We start from the raw sequence: 16,626 nt of genomic DNA, 5'->3' as shown, positions 1-16,626 counted from the left end.
ATCTGACTGCGGTGTTGGAAGTGCTTTTCTCTCCTGCTTTCTGAGAATTCGATAGCCCTTGTCTGCAGAGTTTATAATTCAATTTGACATTTGTCCTATAGACAGATTACCTTTTCCTAGCAATAAACTAATGTTACTAGGTCTAGGAACTGATACTGGGGCTATTGATTACTAGGTGCAATGTTTTCACAAACCCGGACAGGAGTAAATGAGGCTGTTCTCTGGTTGCTTTTGGAGGTAATTGTGAATGACTGTTTTTCTGCCCTTTAGAGGGTCTTTCAGCATCAGTGGCACTGGCAGGACACACAGGGCATAGGCGTAATTCTCTTGAAGACCTTTTATCTCTTAAAAGGGCATTTTCTGGAGGAGTTATTCTGCTTACCACAAAATCTAGCATTTGCGTTTCCACTCCTTTCGTTGCTAATAAAGTGGAGTCAGTATGCTTTTGGTGAAGCAAAGAGTGAGAGCAACAGAGAGGACAGCACGGTCCTATGTCAGCAGCTGGCTTAGAACTGCCTCCTCAGCTCGGCATCAAAGCCAGGTTCCTGCTCTCATCATGTTTATGTGAGCAGGTATTAATTATCACAGAATTACTTAGGTTGGAAGGGACCTCTCAAGTCATATGGTCCAAGTCTTTGTTCAAAGCAGGGCCAGCTTCGAAGCCAGTTCTGGGTCACACCAGTATCATCTGCAGCTGACTTCTGTGCACCTTCACGGATGGGTGTTCCACAACCTCTCTGGACCTCTGCCTCAGTGCTTGACAACCCTCATATTTATCTTTTTCCTAATAACTAAGAAGACTTTCTCTTGCTGCAGTTTCTGCCTTGTCCTTTTACTGCAGGATATCGTGAGACCCCATCTGTTTTGACAAGATATCTTTGTTCTCACTTTGTCTACGGGGAGGCCATAGCTCCTCATGATGGATACCTTACGACTGTCCCTACCATCCCAAGGGTAGACTTCTGTAGCCTACAGTTAAAAACAGCTTAGTAATGGAGGGGGGGGGAAAGCAGAAGATGGCAGCTTTCCTCCTCAGCAAGCTCTGGCAGCGTGGGCACGTTATTATATCGTACTCATAGATCCACGCTGGTGCTCAAGCAGAGTAGAAGGGATCAAATCTCAATGAACTGCTACTTCACGTTTGGTTAGGATCAGGAAAGGCACTGACAAAGGTGTAGGAGGAAGTTTATTGAACGAATAACTTATCTTTATTGTTACTTTATTGGCTACATTGCATTAGAAGAAATTCAGATGTTTTTAAGTGCAAGATAGTAGCTCTGAGTGGTATCATGGGATGAACAACATTTTCATGATGATCAGGAGACCCCATCTTAGCTTCGGCTCTCCCAGGGTACCAATCTGTAGAGCACTCCGCAGGTCCCTCGTGTCAGGTAAATGAGAAGAGGACTTGAGAATGAATTTTAATTTGAGAGAGAAAGGAGCTGATCTGGAAAATCAGCTGAGTGCACTACCCTCTTTCCAACACTGTAGTTTAAGGCAAGGAGCTTTCCTTGGATTGGAGTTCACATCTTGTTGTCAAGCGTTTATTTTATATTTATAGTTTAAAGAGGAAATTAAATTATACATGAAAAGCAACATTTGTCAAAAGACCCCATGTAACGGCTGTTGAGATGTCACAATTTTACCCTCTTGAAGAAGAAAATAACTGTGGTATCTTGAATGAGTTGCTATTTGTTGATTATTTTCTTTCCAGTAACAACATCTGTCAGTAGAAGAAATCAATTTTGTTCCTGCTTAGTTTGAACTTCTTGTCCTTTTTCTTTTTTTAAGTTGAACTGCAGAACACAACTTTATTTCCAGAGCATGTTCCACCCCAACACTGACATGGGGATTCTTGGCTGATGCTCTAATTAAAGCTGAATTCTTTGCTCAGCTTCTTCAAAGGCAAGAAGAGATTTCTTCTGCCAGAAAAAAAGCATAGAATTCTCTCCTCCTGCTCCAGAATAGCAAATACAAATGGTAACACCGTTGTTATAGGTGGAGAAAAATTCAGAATTTACCTCTGAATTCTTGCAACTGCACTGCAATTGTCATCTCTAAAGCCCCCGTTTCTTTGTTTATTTGCGTTGTTTCTGCCAGGAGCACTAACGACCCTTCTGTTCCATTAGCTGCTGCGCTTATTAGTAGATTTACACTAAAAAGCTTTTGTCATTTAAACTCCCACTCCAGTCAGTGGCATTTTACCAAAAAGAGCACCAGAATGACCCCGTAAGTGTTATTAATATACAATGCAGTTCAAAAAGCAACTGTCTGCCACATGATAATACTAATGCTTTTTCATTTTTTCATTGTATTGGACTAAACTGAACTCTAATACTGTGTTCAAACACTGTACCGTGCCAAATTGCCTTTTCCCCTCTTATCTAAGAGGAGACTCAAGCAATTATTTATTGCTCCAGTTAGCAGCAGCTCAAATTAACCACCTGAATTTTTCATGTTTTTAACAGAAAGCTACAGATCGCATCCTCATCCCAATCTTAGCTCATTTTTGCAAACGTAACCTTATCCAATCTAGTTATAAACATAAAACATATGTCAGTCTGTTCAATTTATAAAATATGATGGACTATGTATTGTGCTATATGGGCAGTTGTAATGAAGTATGTGCTATATAGTCTCCATTTAAAAATTTTTCATGAACTTACCACATTTTTCCACCTAATTTATCAGTTTCTGTGAGTATATTTTTCATGATCAAATTAATAGTAAATCACTCCTTTTGCTTATTCATTATTGAGAATTCACAATGTATTTTGATTAGACATGACAGTTCTATGGGGTTTTGGGGGTTTTGACAGTAATTTCTAGAATCAGGTTTCTTGAGTAATCTTTCACATTTAAAAAATCAGTGTTCAGGGTGACATTCTTTTCTGACTAATGTCTCGTTATTTAAAATTTCAGCCAAGTGAAGTCCAGACATCTGTGCTCTGGCCATAATCAGTGGAGATATGTACCAACCCTTAGAGGCTGATTCATCTTATATTTCTTAAATACCTCTCTCAGCATGGGCTGCATTGTTCTACAGAGGTGCTTGTCTCTTCGGTCACTATAGGGACAGCCCTTATAAACTAAACCACGTGCCTGACTTACAGAAAGCAATAAGATTAATCCACTGTCTGCCTCTATGTCCTCTTCAATATAGTCACCGAGTTCACTGCTGGTAATAGCAAATACCTGGTACGTCTCAAAGTCCTAAAACTTCATCTCCTGGTATTCTTCCCTGCATTTCCCAAAGTCTGCATTAACCCCTTACATCACTCTGCCAGATGTCTTTCAAAACTCCTAAATAGGCACAACAGCTGGGAGATGGGGAGAAGGAAGAGATGGAGTCTGGACTGTGCATATGAATTTCTTTTTCTTCTGCAGAAACTACTGAATGTGACATTATTAAACTCTCAGCTAAATAATGACTTCGTGTCTCAATAAATAAATCTTCGTGTGGAATCTGGAGAGTTACAACACTTAGTTAAATTAGAAATTAAAAGTAGTATGCTAATATATAGTGGAAATCATATGAAAATATATACTACATCTCTGTGAATACAAAATAATTTCCTTATGACTAATGATATTACAGTGAGTACCAACTGAATTAATAACCGTACAATACTTAGTGCAGGGAGTTATTAATGCATCAGTCATTCATTTGGCAATTTTTAAAGTTTAGCTCTTTTGCGATAGAAGCACAGAAGTCACCTGAATATTAAACAAATATGTCACTGTTTCTTCTGGACGTAAAACTAAGTACAAAATATGTGGATGGAAAGGATATTAGTAACAATATGCAATAAGTACTTAAAGATTATTTACTCATTTCAGATTCACTGTAATAGTATTAATCATGCTGAGCTGGTTTGGTGTTAATGTAGATGAAATATGTAATTCTGCAGCACGTCTTCTGCAATGTCACATTAACAAATGCCTCCTCACATACAAACATTTGTTATTTTTCAGTAAAGAACTTTGAGGAGGCAGTTTCCATCTTTGGCAGGTGTAAGAGCGCCCAATGTATTCAGCTGCAATTTTCTTCTGTACAAATAGAATTAACAGCTCAAAAAAAAATATGAGAGAGGGGGTGGATGAAGCAATTCACATGGAAAACATCAGGAAAATGGATTGCCTTGTTTTTCTCAGAAAACAGTAGCAAAAACCAACGTGGAACTGATGTGCTCATTTCACTTTGTTTCATTTAGGGATATATTTAGAGTAGCCCCGTGGTAAACTAGGACACACGAACCAGCGCAGCACGGCCGTGCACCCAGAAGTTAATTCCCGTCTGTTATTTGTTGTCTTCCCCATCCTTCATATTTACAAGATAGCGTGAGCAGGTCTCGGTAAGGTAAAAAGTGGTAAAATGGCTACTCTGACATCAAGATGCAATTCTGACATCAAGAAATCAGGGAAGGGAGGCTTTTTGCTCCACGTTCAGGAGCGATTACCGGGGTGCACGAACTGGTCCGGGCTGGGTTCAGGAGCACGAGTTCTGCCCGAGCAGCGCGGGAGAGCTGGCTGCCTGCGGTTCACGGCCGCGGGTTGAGGATCCCAAGGCAACACGTCGCTGGTGACCCTCAACCATCTCTTCCCACGTCATCCCTGGGACAGCACCGCACGTGGCACCGCCTCTGAGGCTTCCTCGGCTCAGAGCGGTGGGTCGGGAGGTACGGCTGATGCGCAAAGTTGGTCCCAGCTTGCTTATGCAGGCAAAGCTGCAGGTGATTTAAAGGAGAACTTCAGCTCACTGTTGATGAAGATAGCGCCAGGAGATTGAGATAAATAAAGCCTTTGGAAGGGAAACGAAAATGGTGGGCAGCAGTTGCGCTCATCGCTTACTTTGCACAGGTGTTTGCTTAACTTCATTTTCTTTTTTCTTGGTTTTCAGGAAAGCGCTCGTCCGTTCTGCATCCCAGATCTGACTTTAACAGTGTGTGCTTTGTTTTGCCTTATTTGTTTTCTCCTGCAGAGCCAAGTTCCCATTACGTGATTTCCTTAAAGGCCTTTAACAACGCAGGCGAAGGGGTGCCCCTGTACGAAAGTGCGACCACCAGGTCGATGACAGGTGAGTTGCACACGCTGGTTCATGATCTGCTCCCCATCGGTGAGCGTTAGCCTTACAAAGCTGCGCATTAGGCAAAACATTTTGGTCAAGGCAAGGGAAGAAAAGAGCTCTGCAACCTCCAGGTCCCTGCTAGAATAAATCAGCTTCATTTTCCACTTTATTGTAACTACACAGATAGAATGAATTATTTACCTTTTCCAGAAATTGGCTGTATAAATTTAATGGGATGCTCACAAGTGCTTGCTCTTTGGTGCGGGTTGGCTTGGGAGAAGCATGACTCCCAAACAATTTAAATATTTAAAGATCAGGGCAGAATAGTGGTGAATAACTTTGCTGAATTAAGCCCAGATGAAATTATTATTTTTTTCTTCATTTTTAAAGCAGTTTAAATTAAAATGAATTAGTTAAAAACACACCGTCATCATGCACGTTTACAGAGGCATGTAGAGGGGTTGCAAAAGGTGAAGGAATATACTGATAAGATCTTCCCGGCAGGATAAGGCTTGCAGAAAGGATTACCAGCAGTAATGGAGCAGGGTGCTTTTAGGCAGCTGTTTTTCACGGATGCGTTGTTGGGACGCTAGCAAAGTTATAAAATCAGAATTATTCTTGTGTAGCCCTGTCTTCCCGACTGCCTCATGGTTCCTCTGCCGCATGGTGTGTGGGTGGGACTGACGAGGGGTTAAAAGAACAGAACTGAGGAAAAAAAAATGTGTTTTTCCTCTGGAGTGACACCATCGTTTGGCGAAGTTTTTTTCTCGCGTTTCACCCACGGTGTTCAGAGCTGCCTGGAAGGGGAGCTGTGTCACTGAGAGCAAACCCGATCACTGACGCTGGCGTGGGTGGACCACGAGGAATAAATCAACCAAATGGCACTTCTGTGGCTCTACAAGGGAAAACAGCTTTTATGCGTATGGTTTTGTGAAGTATTCCCATGAGAAATCTTGGAAAGTCAGAAGGAGAAATAAGAAAAAGGAGATTAATTACACAATCAAGGGCAACCATAACAAGCTACATTAGATATAGAAAGTTTCAGGGAACTTCTGGCTCAAAATTATTAATCTTTCGTCTTATCTGGAGACTATAGAGGTCATTCTTGCTGAGTGTGTGTCTTGTAAAATCTTTTTCCAGTGAGTTTTCCTCAGGATCCATATATAATTTATTTTTATGGTTTTTGTTCCCTTCAATTCTATTTTAAAATTACCCAGCTGGCCTGTGGGGTTTGATTTTATGTCTGTATATAACCTCTCATAAACAAAACGATATCCAGGTGTGAAAAAGGTAATTCAGGCTTGGGCTCTGTTTTGGTGAGCCGACCCGATGATCATCTGTGAGAAGTCCACCTCGGTGCTTCTCTCTTATTGCTGAGAGACGCCTGTACCCGGGGCTTCCCACCACCTCCCACCCACGGGATGCAGCCTCTGAAAGGAGCCGGTGGCCTGGGTCGTTCGTGGAGGAACATCTCAAAAAAGGCTTTTAGCAAAGCAGGACAGCACAGGAACTGCGTTCCCCAAGCAGCGGATGAGCTAACGCACCCTGGGCACCAAAGAAAACCGAAAGCTGTGTCTTTGTGTGTCCGTTTGGCATATACGTAGACATACTTTGGTGTCTGCTTGTGTGGTATGGTGTGCAAACTGAAGTTACGTAACATGCAATATTCGCAAAACGACTCCAAAGAGAGCAAGGAAGTATTTTCTGTCAAGAGATTGCAATTTCCAAATGACAGATGTCCACGCGTAAATAATAGCAAATGAGACTTTGGTGGAAAATGGAGGCAGTATTTAGGGACCTATTTTCAGCCACCGGTGGATTATAGACATTTCCCTCTTCCTCAGGTCAGTGGTGACGTGTTTCAGAAACTGCATTATCTTGATTGCTCGAATCTGACCATTTATTTTGCTAAACCCAGCCTCCCTTCATAATCTCCCCAACAGCAGGACTTCAGTTTTCAGTATGGGAAAGAAAAAGAGAAAGGACGTGCAGTATTTGCTAAAATAGCTCCAGTCACATCAACTTCCATCATAACTTTGTAAAAAACCCCAACAGAAACAGGTATTGCTCACCTTCCAAAGTTTACAGCCAATTCTTTTGGAAGACTTCAGTTCAGGAAAAAAAACTGTTAGCTTTCAACTTGCAGAAGCTCGATTCACCAGACTGGGGCAAAAAAGAGATTCAGCTGCCCGTTCCTCCCCGTGCGGATCGAGTGTTTGAGTTTCGGATCACTACAACAACAACCGGCTTGCTTTATTTCCTTCAACACTCATATTCAAACTTCTTATAAAGCAGCTTTCGATGAAAGAAGCAACACAAGAAGCAGGTTGAACTTAGTGGCTTATCATACATTGTAAACGTCCTTGTCTCCTCTGGTTTTCCTTCCGAAGGCTGTGACCTCCCGAAGTTCTGAGTAAGAACTACAAAACCGTAAAACAGGGATGATCAAAGAGTGTCAGGAGCTGGAACTGCACATGGAGCAGACAAACTGTAGCAACTGTCAGTAAGGAAATATTAGAGTCGTTTATGCTTTGATTAATTAATTAGCACATTATTTGGGGGGGGGGGTGGGGGAACAAGCAACCTTTTGGTGTGCTTTTGCTGCACTTTACCCACTGCATTTTGAAATTGTATTTAGAAGAATCACAACTGGTAAATAACGAGTCGGTAAGTATAGTTTTAAAAGATAGGCCATAAGTTGACTGGGTGCTTCAACAAGGACAGAGGTATTTAAACCAAGTAGAAATGGTCTCTGGTTCCCCCGTGGGTGCCACCACCGTGCAGCCCCAAAGGGCAGAGGTAGAGCCCTGGAGAAGCCAAGAGCGTGGGTGTCATCGGGGTGAGACGAGTGCTGATCAGGAGAGGAATTCTGTACATGGGTGGCTGGTGGTTTTTTCCCCGTGGCTGTAACAGCGGTCATCTGCTGCTGACCCAACGTCTGGTTCCTCTCTCACGCCACCGCAACTCAGAGAAACCTCCTCTGCAACGAAGCAGAAGGAGAAGCATGGCCACAGTTAACTGGGTGTGCCAGCACGCCACTCAGATCTGAACTTTTGGAAATGAAATGAAATGTGCCACTGTCTCGATAATTAAGCCAGCCAGAATTTTCCTCTGACATTGCATAGTGCACCGCCACGCCACGCGCATGGTGCTCAGCGTCTTGCTCCCCAGAGACCACCCCATCGCAGACGCATGGGAGAGGAACTGTGCTTGTTCCTCGAGGAAGAAGCCCGCTTGAAGATAATCCACATCTCCACGCCTGGATGTGCACATTTAACACGCCGACAGTGTTAAACCAACAACTGCAAGATCTTCACTTCAGCAGTGAAATTGTTCTGTTCTGTTTTGCCTAACAAACGTTTAAGCAGATGCGGAATAAGTTCCTTTCAAGAGCCTTAAACAACAACAGAGCCTGAAAGAGGCTGCCGAGAGAGAAAAGCGTAGGTAACTCCTACACGTGTGAGAGTATGTCATGTCTATAAATCAGACTGGAAGATGACACACTCTCCACTTTGTAGGTGTTTCCAATAATGTATCATTTAAGTGATTCAATTTCTTAAGAAAATGTAAATCATTTTAAGGAGAGGCACTGTGTATTAACTTCATCTCATGTGAAGAAAACACAGCATACCTGGAAGTATTTAAACAAGCCATGAAAAATAGCGCTTAGCGCTGGTTAGTTTTGTTATAGTGATGTAACTGAAATGTTGCTGGTGCGTTCTCATTTTGCATTAATGCCTTTCTTTCTGTTCTCCTCATGTTCCTCCTCCTCATTAATGCCATGCATTTAACCCATTGTGATGTGTGCCCCTTGGTGGCTGTTTGTGTTTTGGTTTGTTTTGTTTTGTTTTTCTGTTGAACTTACCTATTCATTTATTTTGGAATGCTCATTTGGTGATGTATGGACCCAGACCCCATTGATCCATTAGAGGTTGATTTTTATCCTTTGCTTGATGATTTCCCTACCTCAGTCCCAGATATCTCCACCCCCATGCTCCCACCAGTAGGTGTCCAGGCTGTTGCACTTACGCATGATGCAGTGAGGGTCATCTGGGCAGACAACTCTGTCCCAAAGAACCAAAAGACTACGGAGGTTCGCTTCTACACAGTCCGATGGAGAACGAGCTATTCAACGAGTGCTAAGTACAAGGTGAAATTTTAACACGTTATGAATTTATGAGCTATTTCGTCTGTTCATATTTTATTTGCAAAGACTCTGAATTGGCTTTTATGAACTTCCCTCAACCAAAATTCCCATTTCAATCAAAAGGACACTTGCCTGAGTAACTACTGCTTCCTAGAAACCTATGTGCTTAGTTGGATGAAAACGCTATGTTTTAATTCCACATGCCAGTTGTTGAAGATTTTGACCTTTAATCTTTACCAATCAGATAGAAATTAGTCACAGATTTGGTATCACAATAGTGTAGCATGAATAGGAAGAGGTACCAATTGCAAACCCACTATATGGCAATTCCACTCACCCATATTACGTATTCCCAAATAGCAAAAAATGAAGGTTAGTTTATGAGAAAACTCAATTTGAATGGTATGACAGCAGCATGCTACTTTCTGTATGGGAATTTATTTTCAAGGCCTAATGAAAGCAGTACCGAATCACGTGCGGTGCAGCAAAGAGATACGGTGGGACAGGGAATGGGAAGGAACAAGCACAGCCTTTAGGCTTTTTTGTTTGCTTGTTTTTGAACAATAAGCTACCTTTCCCCACTATCGTCAGCTTATATATTGCATCTCATATAACACCCACCTTCCCCACGATGAGCATGTCCTTCCCCCTCTGCCCTACCATAATAGTTGTTTTCGCTTGCCTAAAGGATCGTATTGATCCATAGCGAGTTGTTTGCTATGGATGTATTTTTATACTGCAAGTGGATGCCTCATTTTTTACTGTTCTCTGTCCTAACAAAAGCAGCCTCATACAAGTCATTTTTACAAGGACTGTGGAAGAGGCCATGCTCCATCCAGCGCTGAGGCTGCTCCGATGAGAGCCTGAATGATGTGTCTAAATACAGGCTGGCATTTCTAAACCCCAGAGGATAGCTCTCTGCCTCTTTAGGTCTGGGGTACACCTGTCTTACAGACTCTCATCTCGAGGTCTTTCCCAGGTAATTTGTGGAAGCAATGGGAATGATGGTGGACAAGCTCTTGCCTTCAATCTCTTTTCTGATTGTGGTTTTTCAGCTCTCCCCCTTATACATCTCCGTCGGAATTTGGCTCGTTGGCTCTCGGCTGAGTCTGCGTGCTGCCGTGAACTATCGATTTCAGTTGCCTTACCCCTGATTTGTGTTCATGTCAGCTGAGAGGAGACTCAGGTCAGCTGGCTTTTTGCTGCAGGTGCTGACCCACTGTAAAGCTTTTAAATAATAGCACATCTTTAGTGAGCATAAAGCCCTTACCTTGCATTTACATCTACTGCCATACTTCTGACAACCTCAGATGCTGACATGATGACCTGAAGTATTAGATCCAAATTTTGTATGCTCATGCAGTTGTAACAATAAGAACAAGCTCTTAGGTAATTAAGGATGCCAAAATGATGCATTGTAATGTGTTGAATGCCATACCTTGATCTGACTGCTATTTAGAGATGGATTTCCATGCCCAACAAAATGAGGAGTATAGCACAGGGAAGCACAGCGAGGCACAGTTTGCAGCTCTAGTGATGAAATCAAAGCTCCAGAAAAGACAGCATTATGTTTTGCCAGTCACAGTCAATCATAACATTTTCTGTAGTTTCCCAGTGCGTTTACTGAGCTGCATGCAGTGGAAAATGGTGGGTGACAAACAAAAATGATCAAAAAGAGCCCTATTAATTTGCTGTGCAGAAGCATGTCCTGCTCGGAGGTGTGGAGCTCGTTGGCCTTCTGCTAAAAGGCGCAGGTGGAGATCTCTCGCGGAGCCACCGCGCAGGGCTCCGGGAGCCCTCGAGGAGCAGGAGACTGAAGAGGAGAGGAGCAAGTGTGAAATTACCTTTTTTTGCCATCATCTCTAGTTTGACCAGTCTGTGGGTGGTGTGTAAAGAGCTGGTCTGATTCATTTATTCCAGTTCAATCACCCAGAAGCAGAAACAATGAAAAATCTTTCAAGAGGGTCTGCTTTCTTGAAATAACCACATTTTTTCAAGAAACCAGGATAAAGCCTATTGTGTTATTCTTTGAAAACGGCAGGGAAAACTTGTGTTTTCTTCAGAGGGGTTTGGCTCAGGCTCACAAACAGGTTCCCATAGCACTTGCCTGTGTTTTGGCATTGAATTTCCAATTCTTTTGAGATTTTCCCATTAAAGTCTCCCATTGCTTCAAAAATGTATATCAAATGTAATTTAATGAAGGGTTTGGCCTTTCCTATTGAAGTCGGAAGTTTATAAATTTAACTTTGCCCTGCCAACTTTACTTTTCCACAAACTGTCCCAAACAGGCACGATGTGGCATTACTAAAGGTACTTGCTACAGTTACAGCCCCTTCATCTCAATGTGATATTAACTTCAAGGATGTTTGCGACTATTGAAATGCTAATATTTAGTATTGAGTGAAACAGTCAAAGAAAAACACTCAGCTGGAGACAAATAACTTTCTTTTTACAAAAAAGAATCCAATGTCTTTATGTTCCACTAAAGACTATTTTGTCCAGGAATAGGTTCAAACCCTATTGTTTTTCCCGTGTGCATTTTTCCTGGCGACGTGTAATATCTGAGCCCTCCATAGTGGTAGTTATCAGATTTAGTTACCCTCAGTCATGCTGAGGAGTATTTTATGCCATAAATCATTTCATTTCTTCCAAAATCTTTTCTGGGGGAGAAAATTATTATTCCTCATATTTAAATCCAGCCTTTAGTCAAAGAATAACTTGTATAAACTCTAGCAGGTAGATTTTGCCATCTTTGGCAAGTGGCTGAGTAGTTTGGTTGAGTAGTTTATGAACACATAGGTTATAAGTGCTGTCTTTGCTTCAGTAAGACTTTTTATAGAGGGAGATTCTCTGCTGGAGTAAACCCCTAGTACAGATAAGTTGCAAAACTGCTGATTTCCAAGAACTAGGAATTTTAATTGAGTATGAAGAAGATAAAATCTGGCCTTGCGTTAAGTCTTCCTATAAGTAGTATGCAAAGCATCTGTCAGAGCACTTGTGATAAAACAGCGTCCCATGTAGGCATATATAGCCCATTCATTAATGTCTCTGCAAAGTAAATTTCTCCCACTCCCCCTTGAATATCACTGCTTTGTTCTGTGGTGTGCTGGCAACTTGGTGTACCATTTTTAGTAAAGGTCGATTTATTTTTGATTCGTCTGATGGTTAGCATCAGAATGGCACTACTGATGCATGCCAGCAAGATGCCTTCTTGGGAGCCGCTTCCCGAATGTGAACATCAAGGTAGCTGTCTGATGCAAAGTCATATATATGTCGTCCTTACTCAGTAAACTTTAGGTCCATAGGTACATAAACACGTAAAAGTGCACAGCACCTTTAACTCACTGGCCTGTGAGTTGTTGATGCTGGAGGATTGCACAGCAGGCTCTGTAGCTTGAAAAGCGTGGGAATTGATTTTTTTCAGTTGTCACCAATTTGTCCCATAATTTTCTTCTCACTTGTCTCCTTTGATACTAGTGCAGTTTGTCTCAAATTGTTCCTTACTGCAGGCTGAGGTAAAAAGCTAAATCAGCTAAAAATAAATGAGCAATGTAATATTCACATCAACATCAATATGTTTAGTTGCTCATAACATATCATAGTGAGGCAGATCAATAGTATGTTTCAAATATAATCTAATGTATAAACATACTTAACCAAGCAAAAGTGTGTCTTATGAATACAAAATGCATCTTTATGCAGGGGTCCGGGGTCATATTTTCATGTCCATCATAAATACGTGTTAACCCCAGGAACTGGGAAGCCTTAGTCAGGGCCATTCTAGGGGTAAAAATGCTTTCTGAGCCTCCACTAAAAATCCGTAGATATTAAAAACATTTTTTTTTTAGAAGGAACCCATCAAAGAGGCTGGAAATAAGTGTTTAAGTTATGGAAATGTTCCTATTTTTTTCCTTCGTGTGGGCATAGATGAAGGACATGGGGTTAGTTTCCAATTTACATTTGAAAAAAATGCATGGCAAATTACTTTGGGAAAAGAGAAAGAGAAAGCATCACAATAATTTATTTAACTGCCTAAATTATAGGCAGCAAGTTTAGTATCATATTTATGGTACTAAAAATACTCCCGTTAAGGTACGCAGTAGCAATAGAGCTGTTTTGCTTGAAAAAGGAATCCATTGTAACCGTGTTTTGCTTGGCTACCAGCAAAAGGAGTGGCTTTAAAGACGTTCTCCGCTCCATCTCTTTGCAGTCGGCAGATACGACCGCTCTGAGTCACACCGTGACAAGTCTGAAGCCAAACACCATGTACGAGTTCTCCGTCATGGTCACCAAAGGTCGGCGGTCCAGCACCTGGAGCATGACCGCGCACGCCACCACCTATGAAGCAGGTACGGCAAGAGCTGCCGGAAGGGCTTTCTTTGGTTTTTTTATTTGTCATCAAAAGCCTTGTTCAAGTTCATCCTAACTCCATAAACCGACAGCGTATGTGCAAAATTAACTGTAGTTCTTCACTTTTTTCCATGGGTAGCAAAGCAGAGCGGTCAGTCTGCTGAGCTCTGGTGTCATTGCAAGAAGTTAGGAGATGGTAGTATGTGTGTGTAATACTTTGCCTCGTAATATAATGAGTATCTGTGACTTTTAATGCTAATGATTTAAAATAGTTTTCACTTTTCAAAGAAAGCCAAGATCAGGCGAGAACAATTATTCTCTTATTATTAGACGCTGATTTTGCTACTTTAAAATTTCAACTTACAAAGTTCTACGTGTCTCAAGGTCATAAATTCCCATCTTACCCGGTTAGTAAAAAGGACTCAGTGACTGCTTCTATCTAATGCACGTGCTTCTTGAGTCAAGAACTAAAGGGATGTGTTTAAAAACTAACCAACCGCGGGTCCGATCATAATACTGTGTGGACACGTTAGCTGTTTGCTGTACACCGTCTGGTGAGCAGCGCATCGGTCTAGCCAAGACCTACAGTCAGAGTTACAGCGACTGAAACCGTGTGTGCAAAACTAGAGACAGACACAAACGGGGGGGAAGGGGGAAGTCAAGTGAGCAGTCTTTTCAGCTTGCGTATTATTTGTTGTAAAGACACAATTATCTACCCTGTGCAAAACGTTGACTTGTATAAACGCCCTGCTGACAGTTTGGTAAGGCGTCTTTCCTATGCTCCGTGTTTTTATACATCTGTATTTCACTTCCAGCAAGCAGCCATTGTTAAGATTAACAATATGCTTATAATAAACAAATACACTTTGAAGGCTTAATTTAGCTGCTCTTCTCAAGTATTTGAGTGGTATTTTCCAAGCAGGAAGCTATGACCTGAAAGGTACTTCAGATTCTGAAGGGGACTAAATGCAATTTTGCTACAGACACCAGATACATATTATATGTAACCCTAGCTCAGTGGGATAAAAATATTTGAAAAGAGATGGAGACGTAGTGATCTCTGCAGATAAGAACATCCTCTCCGAAACATAATTGTTTCTTTCCCTTTTGTGTGCCTTCAATTAACTGCAGTAGGGAAATAGCAGGCCTGGGCTTTACTTCTAGTTATCACATAGGCATTAATGGAAGGATGTATCCTGATCCCTAGACTGTCTTTAAACAAGGGTAGGGTCTTCCATTAAATTTGCATTTTTTAGAATAAGCTATTGAGCCCCCCTTTTGAAAATCCCAAGTAGATTTGCTTTTAAATAACTCCATGAACGCATGAGGCTGTACACCGCAGGACTACTACATTTTCCAGTCTTTATGATTGCCTATATATCTTGCTATAGTCCCTGGTGCAGAGATAAGAGTGTCTATGGTTTCGCTCAAAATATTTTTCTTCTTCATCTGTTGTAGACAGCAATATGTACCTTTTCCTGAGGGTGACTAGTGGCCTTGAAAACACTCTAGGTGCCGTTACAAATCAGTTTCTACCAGCAGATACCAAATGAAGTCTGCTGGTAAATATTGATTTGTTAGGGTTTTTTTAAATGAAAACCACAGTACACGCCGGTTAATTAACAAAGGGAAAATAAGAGGGAATATATGTGTCCTTAGATTTTCCCATGTGATTGCAATGCAATTATCTGAGCTTGATGGAGCAGCTCTGTTAATTAAGGGCATCCTGCACTGCTGATCTTTATTGCCTGTTTTGTACCCATTCTGCATGTTGAATTTCCCGTAATGATATTAAAGAACGTACATATCAGCATCGATACAGAATTCACTGGAGATTACTACCATGGCTAGGGAGAGTTGTTATGCCCATAATTCAAAAGCAACTCTCAGAGCCAAGTTCCATCCCCAGATCTGCCTACACAAGTCTTACTGATACGAGGGGTGTTAATGAGTGCTAAGGGAAACATCTAAAGCTTTGATTTTTCTCATGATATCTTATGTTCACAGTCTGCTGAAAGCAGAGCTCAGCTTCAGCCGCTCAGCGGGACTCACGTGGTAATCACCAGCATGGAAAGCCTGTGTTACAGAAAGGGGCTCACAAGCTTTACTATTTTAACCTCACAAAAGGCAGAAAGCCTAGGAAGGGAAAGTTCGTGAAAACGTGCCAAAAAGGGTTAATATCAGAAAACGGAAAACAGTGTTTAAGATAAAGGTGCAGTTTGCATACAGGCAAACAGGATGCACTGTGGTAGACATACAATCATTTATGTTAAGTTGGAGAATATTGCAGAATAGGCTTAGCAAAAGTAAAGAGAAGGACAATTTTTGTTTTAAAATCAAGTGTGATTCGTTTATGAAAAGGGTTATCTCATGCAGTTCCCTGAAATAGCAAGGCAGTCCAAGGTGTTTCTTTTAGTACTTCAAACTGATGAGCCAGTGTCCCAAGCTGGCTATAAGCTGAGTAGCTTTTAAATGCAACACAACCCTCTCAAGACATAATAATAATAATAACAATAATAATAACAATAAGAAGAAGGAGAAGGAGAAGAAGCAGCAGCTGCAATAATGACAATACAATAATGCAAACTTCCCTAGCAGTGTGGGAGCTCACATCATGCTGGGCATTGCCGAGGATTAAGAGACTTCTCAAAGATCTGTGAGCTCGTATTGTGGCCTGCCTACTTCAGGCTAAGAAAGATGCTTCCAGCGAGGAGCAGCTTCTGTGACAAGACTGAAGTGAAACACTGCAAGTCCCATTGTGCTGGCTCTGGACGTACCAGACCGAACGTGTTGTTCCAGCACATATAGCAAAGAGATAATCCACTGCAAATCTGCCACAAAGAACATCAGCTGACGAGTAGTCACCTGCTTAGTAGTATAACAATGCTAAAGAAACTTCTGTTTTCTGTGTGCAGATTTCTTGGCTGCTTTCTGGATCCCACTTTTGAAAAGTTCAACTGATGCAAATACCATGAGACCATCCGCTCGGTGTTATTTCAAAGGGATCAATTCCTTGTGACCAGAGCCTGTACGGCAGCTGGCTCTTCCCTTCCTTCTTGTT

The 16,626-nt window shown here is 41.6% G+C and overlaps 1 protein-coding gene across 1 annotated transcript in view; it reads left to right on the top strand.

Annotated features, from left to right (window-relative positions):
• The window catches only part of LOC142074710 (netrin receptor DCC), a 566,907-nt gene that overhangs the window by 489,575 nt on the left and 60,706 nt on the right, over positions 1–16,626 (top strand). The window contains exons 16-18 of the mRNA XM_075135512.1: positions 4,982–5,077; positions 8,980–9,218; positions 13,426–13,564. Coding sequence (XP_074991613.1) covers positions 4,982–5,077; positions 8,980–9,218; positions 13,426–13,564 — 474 coding nt within the window. The remainder of the gene's footprint in view (positions 1–4,981; positions 5,078–8,979; positions 9,219–13,425; positions 13,565–16,626) is intronic.

The sequence above is a fragment of the Calonectris borealis genome, chromosome W, assembly GCF_964195595.1.
Source record: "Calonectris borealis chromosome W, bCalBor7.hap1.2, whole genome shotgun sequence".
NCBI classification, from domain to species: Eukaryota; Metazoa; Chordata; class Aves; order Procellariiformes; family Procellariidae; genus Calonectris; species Calonectris borealis.
The sequence above is the reverse complement of the archived record's forward strand: the minus strand, read 5'-3'. Positions and strand labels throughout refer to the sequence as shown.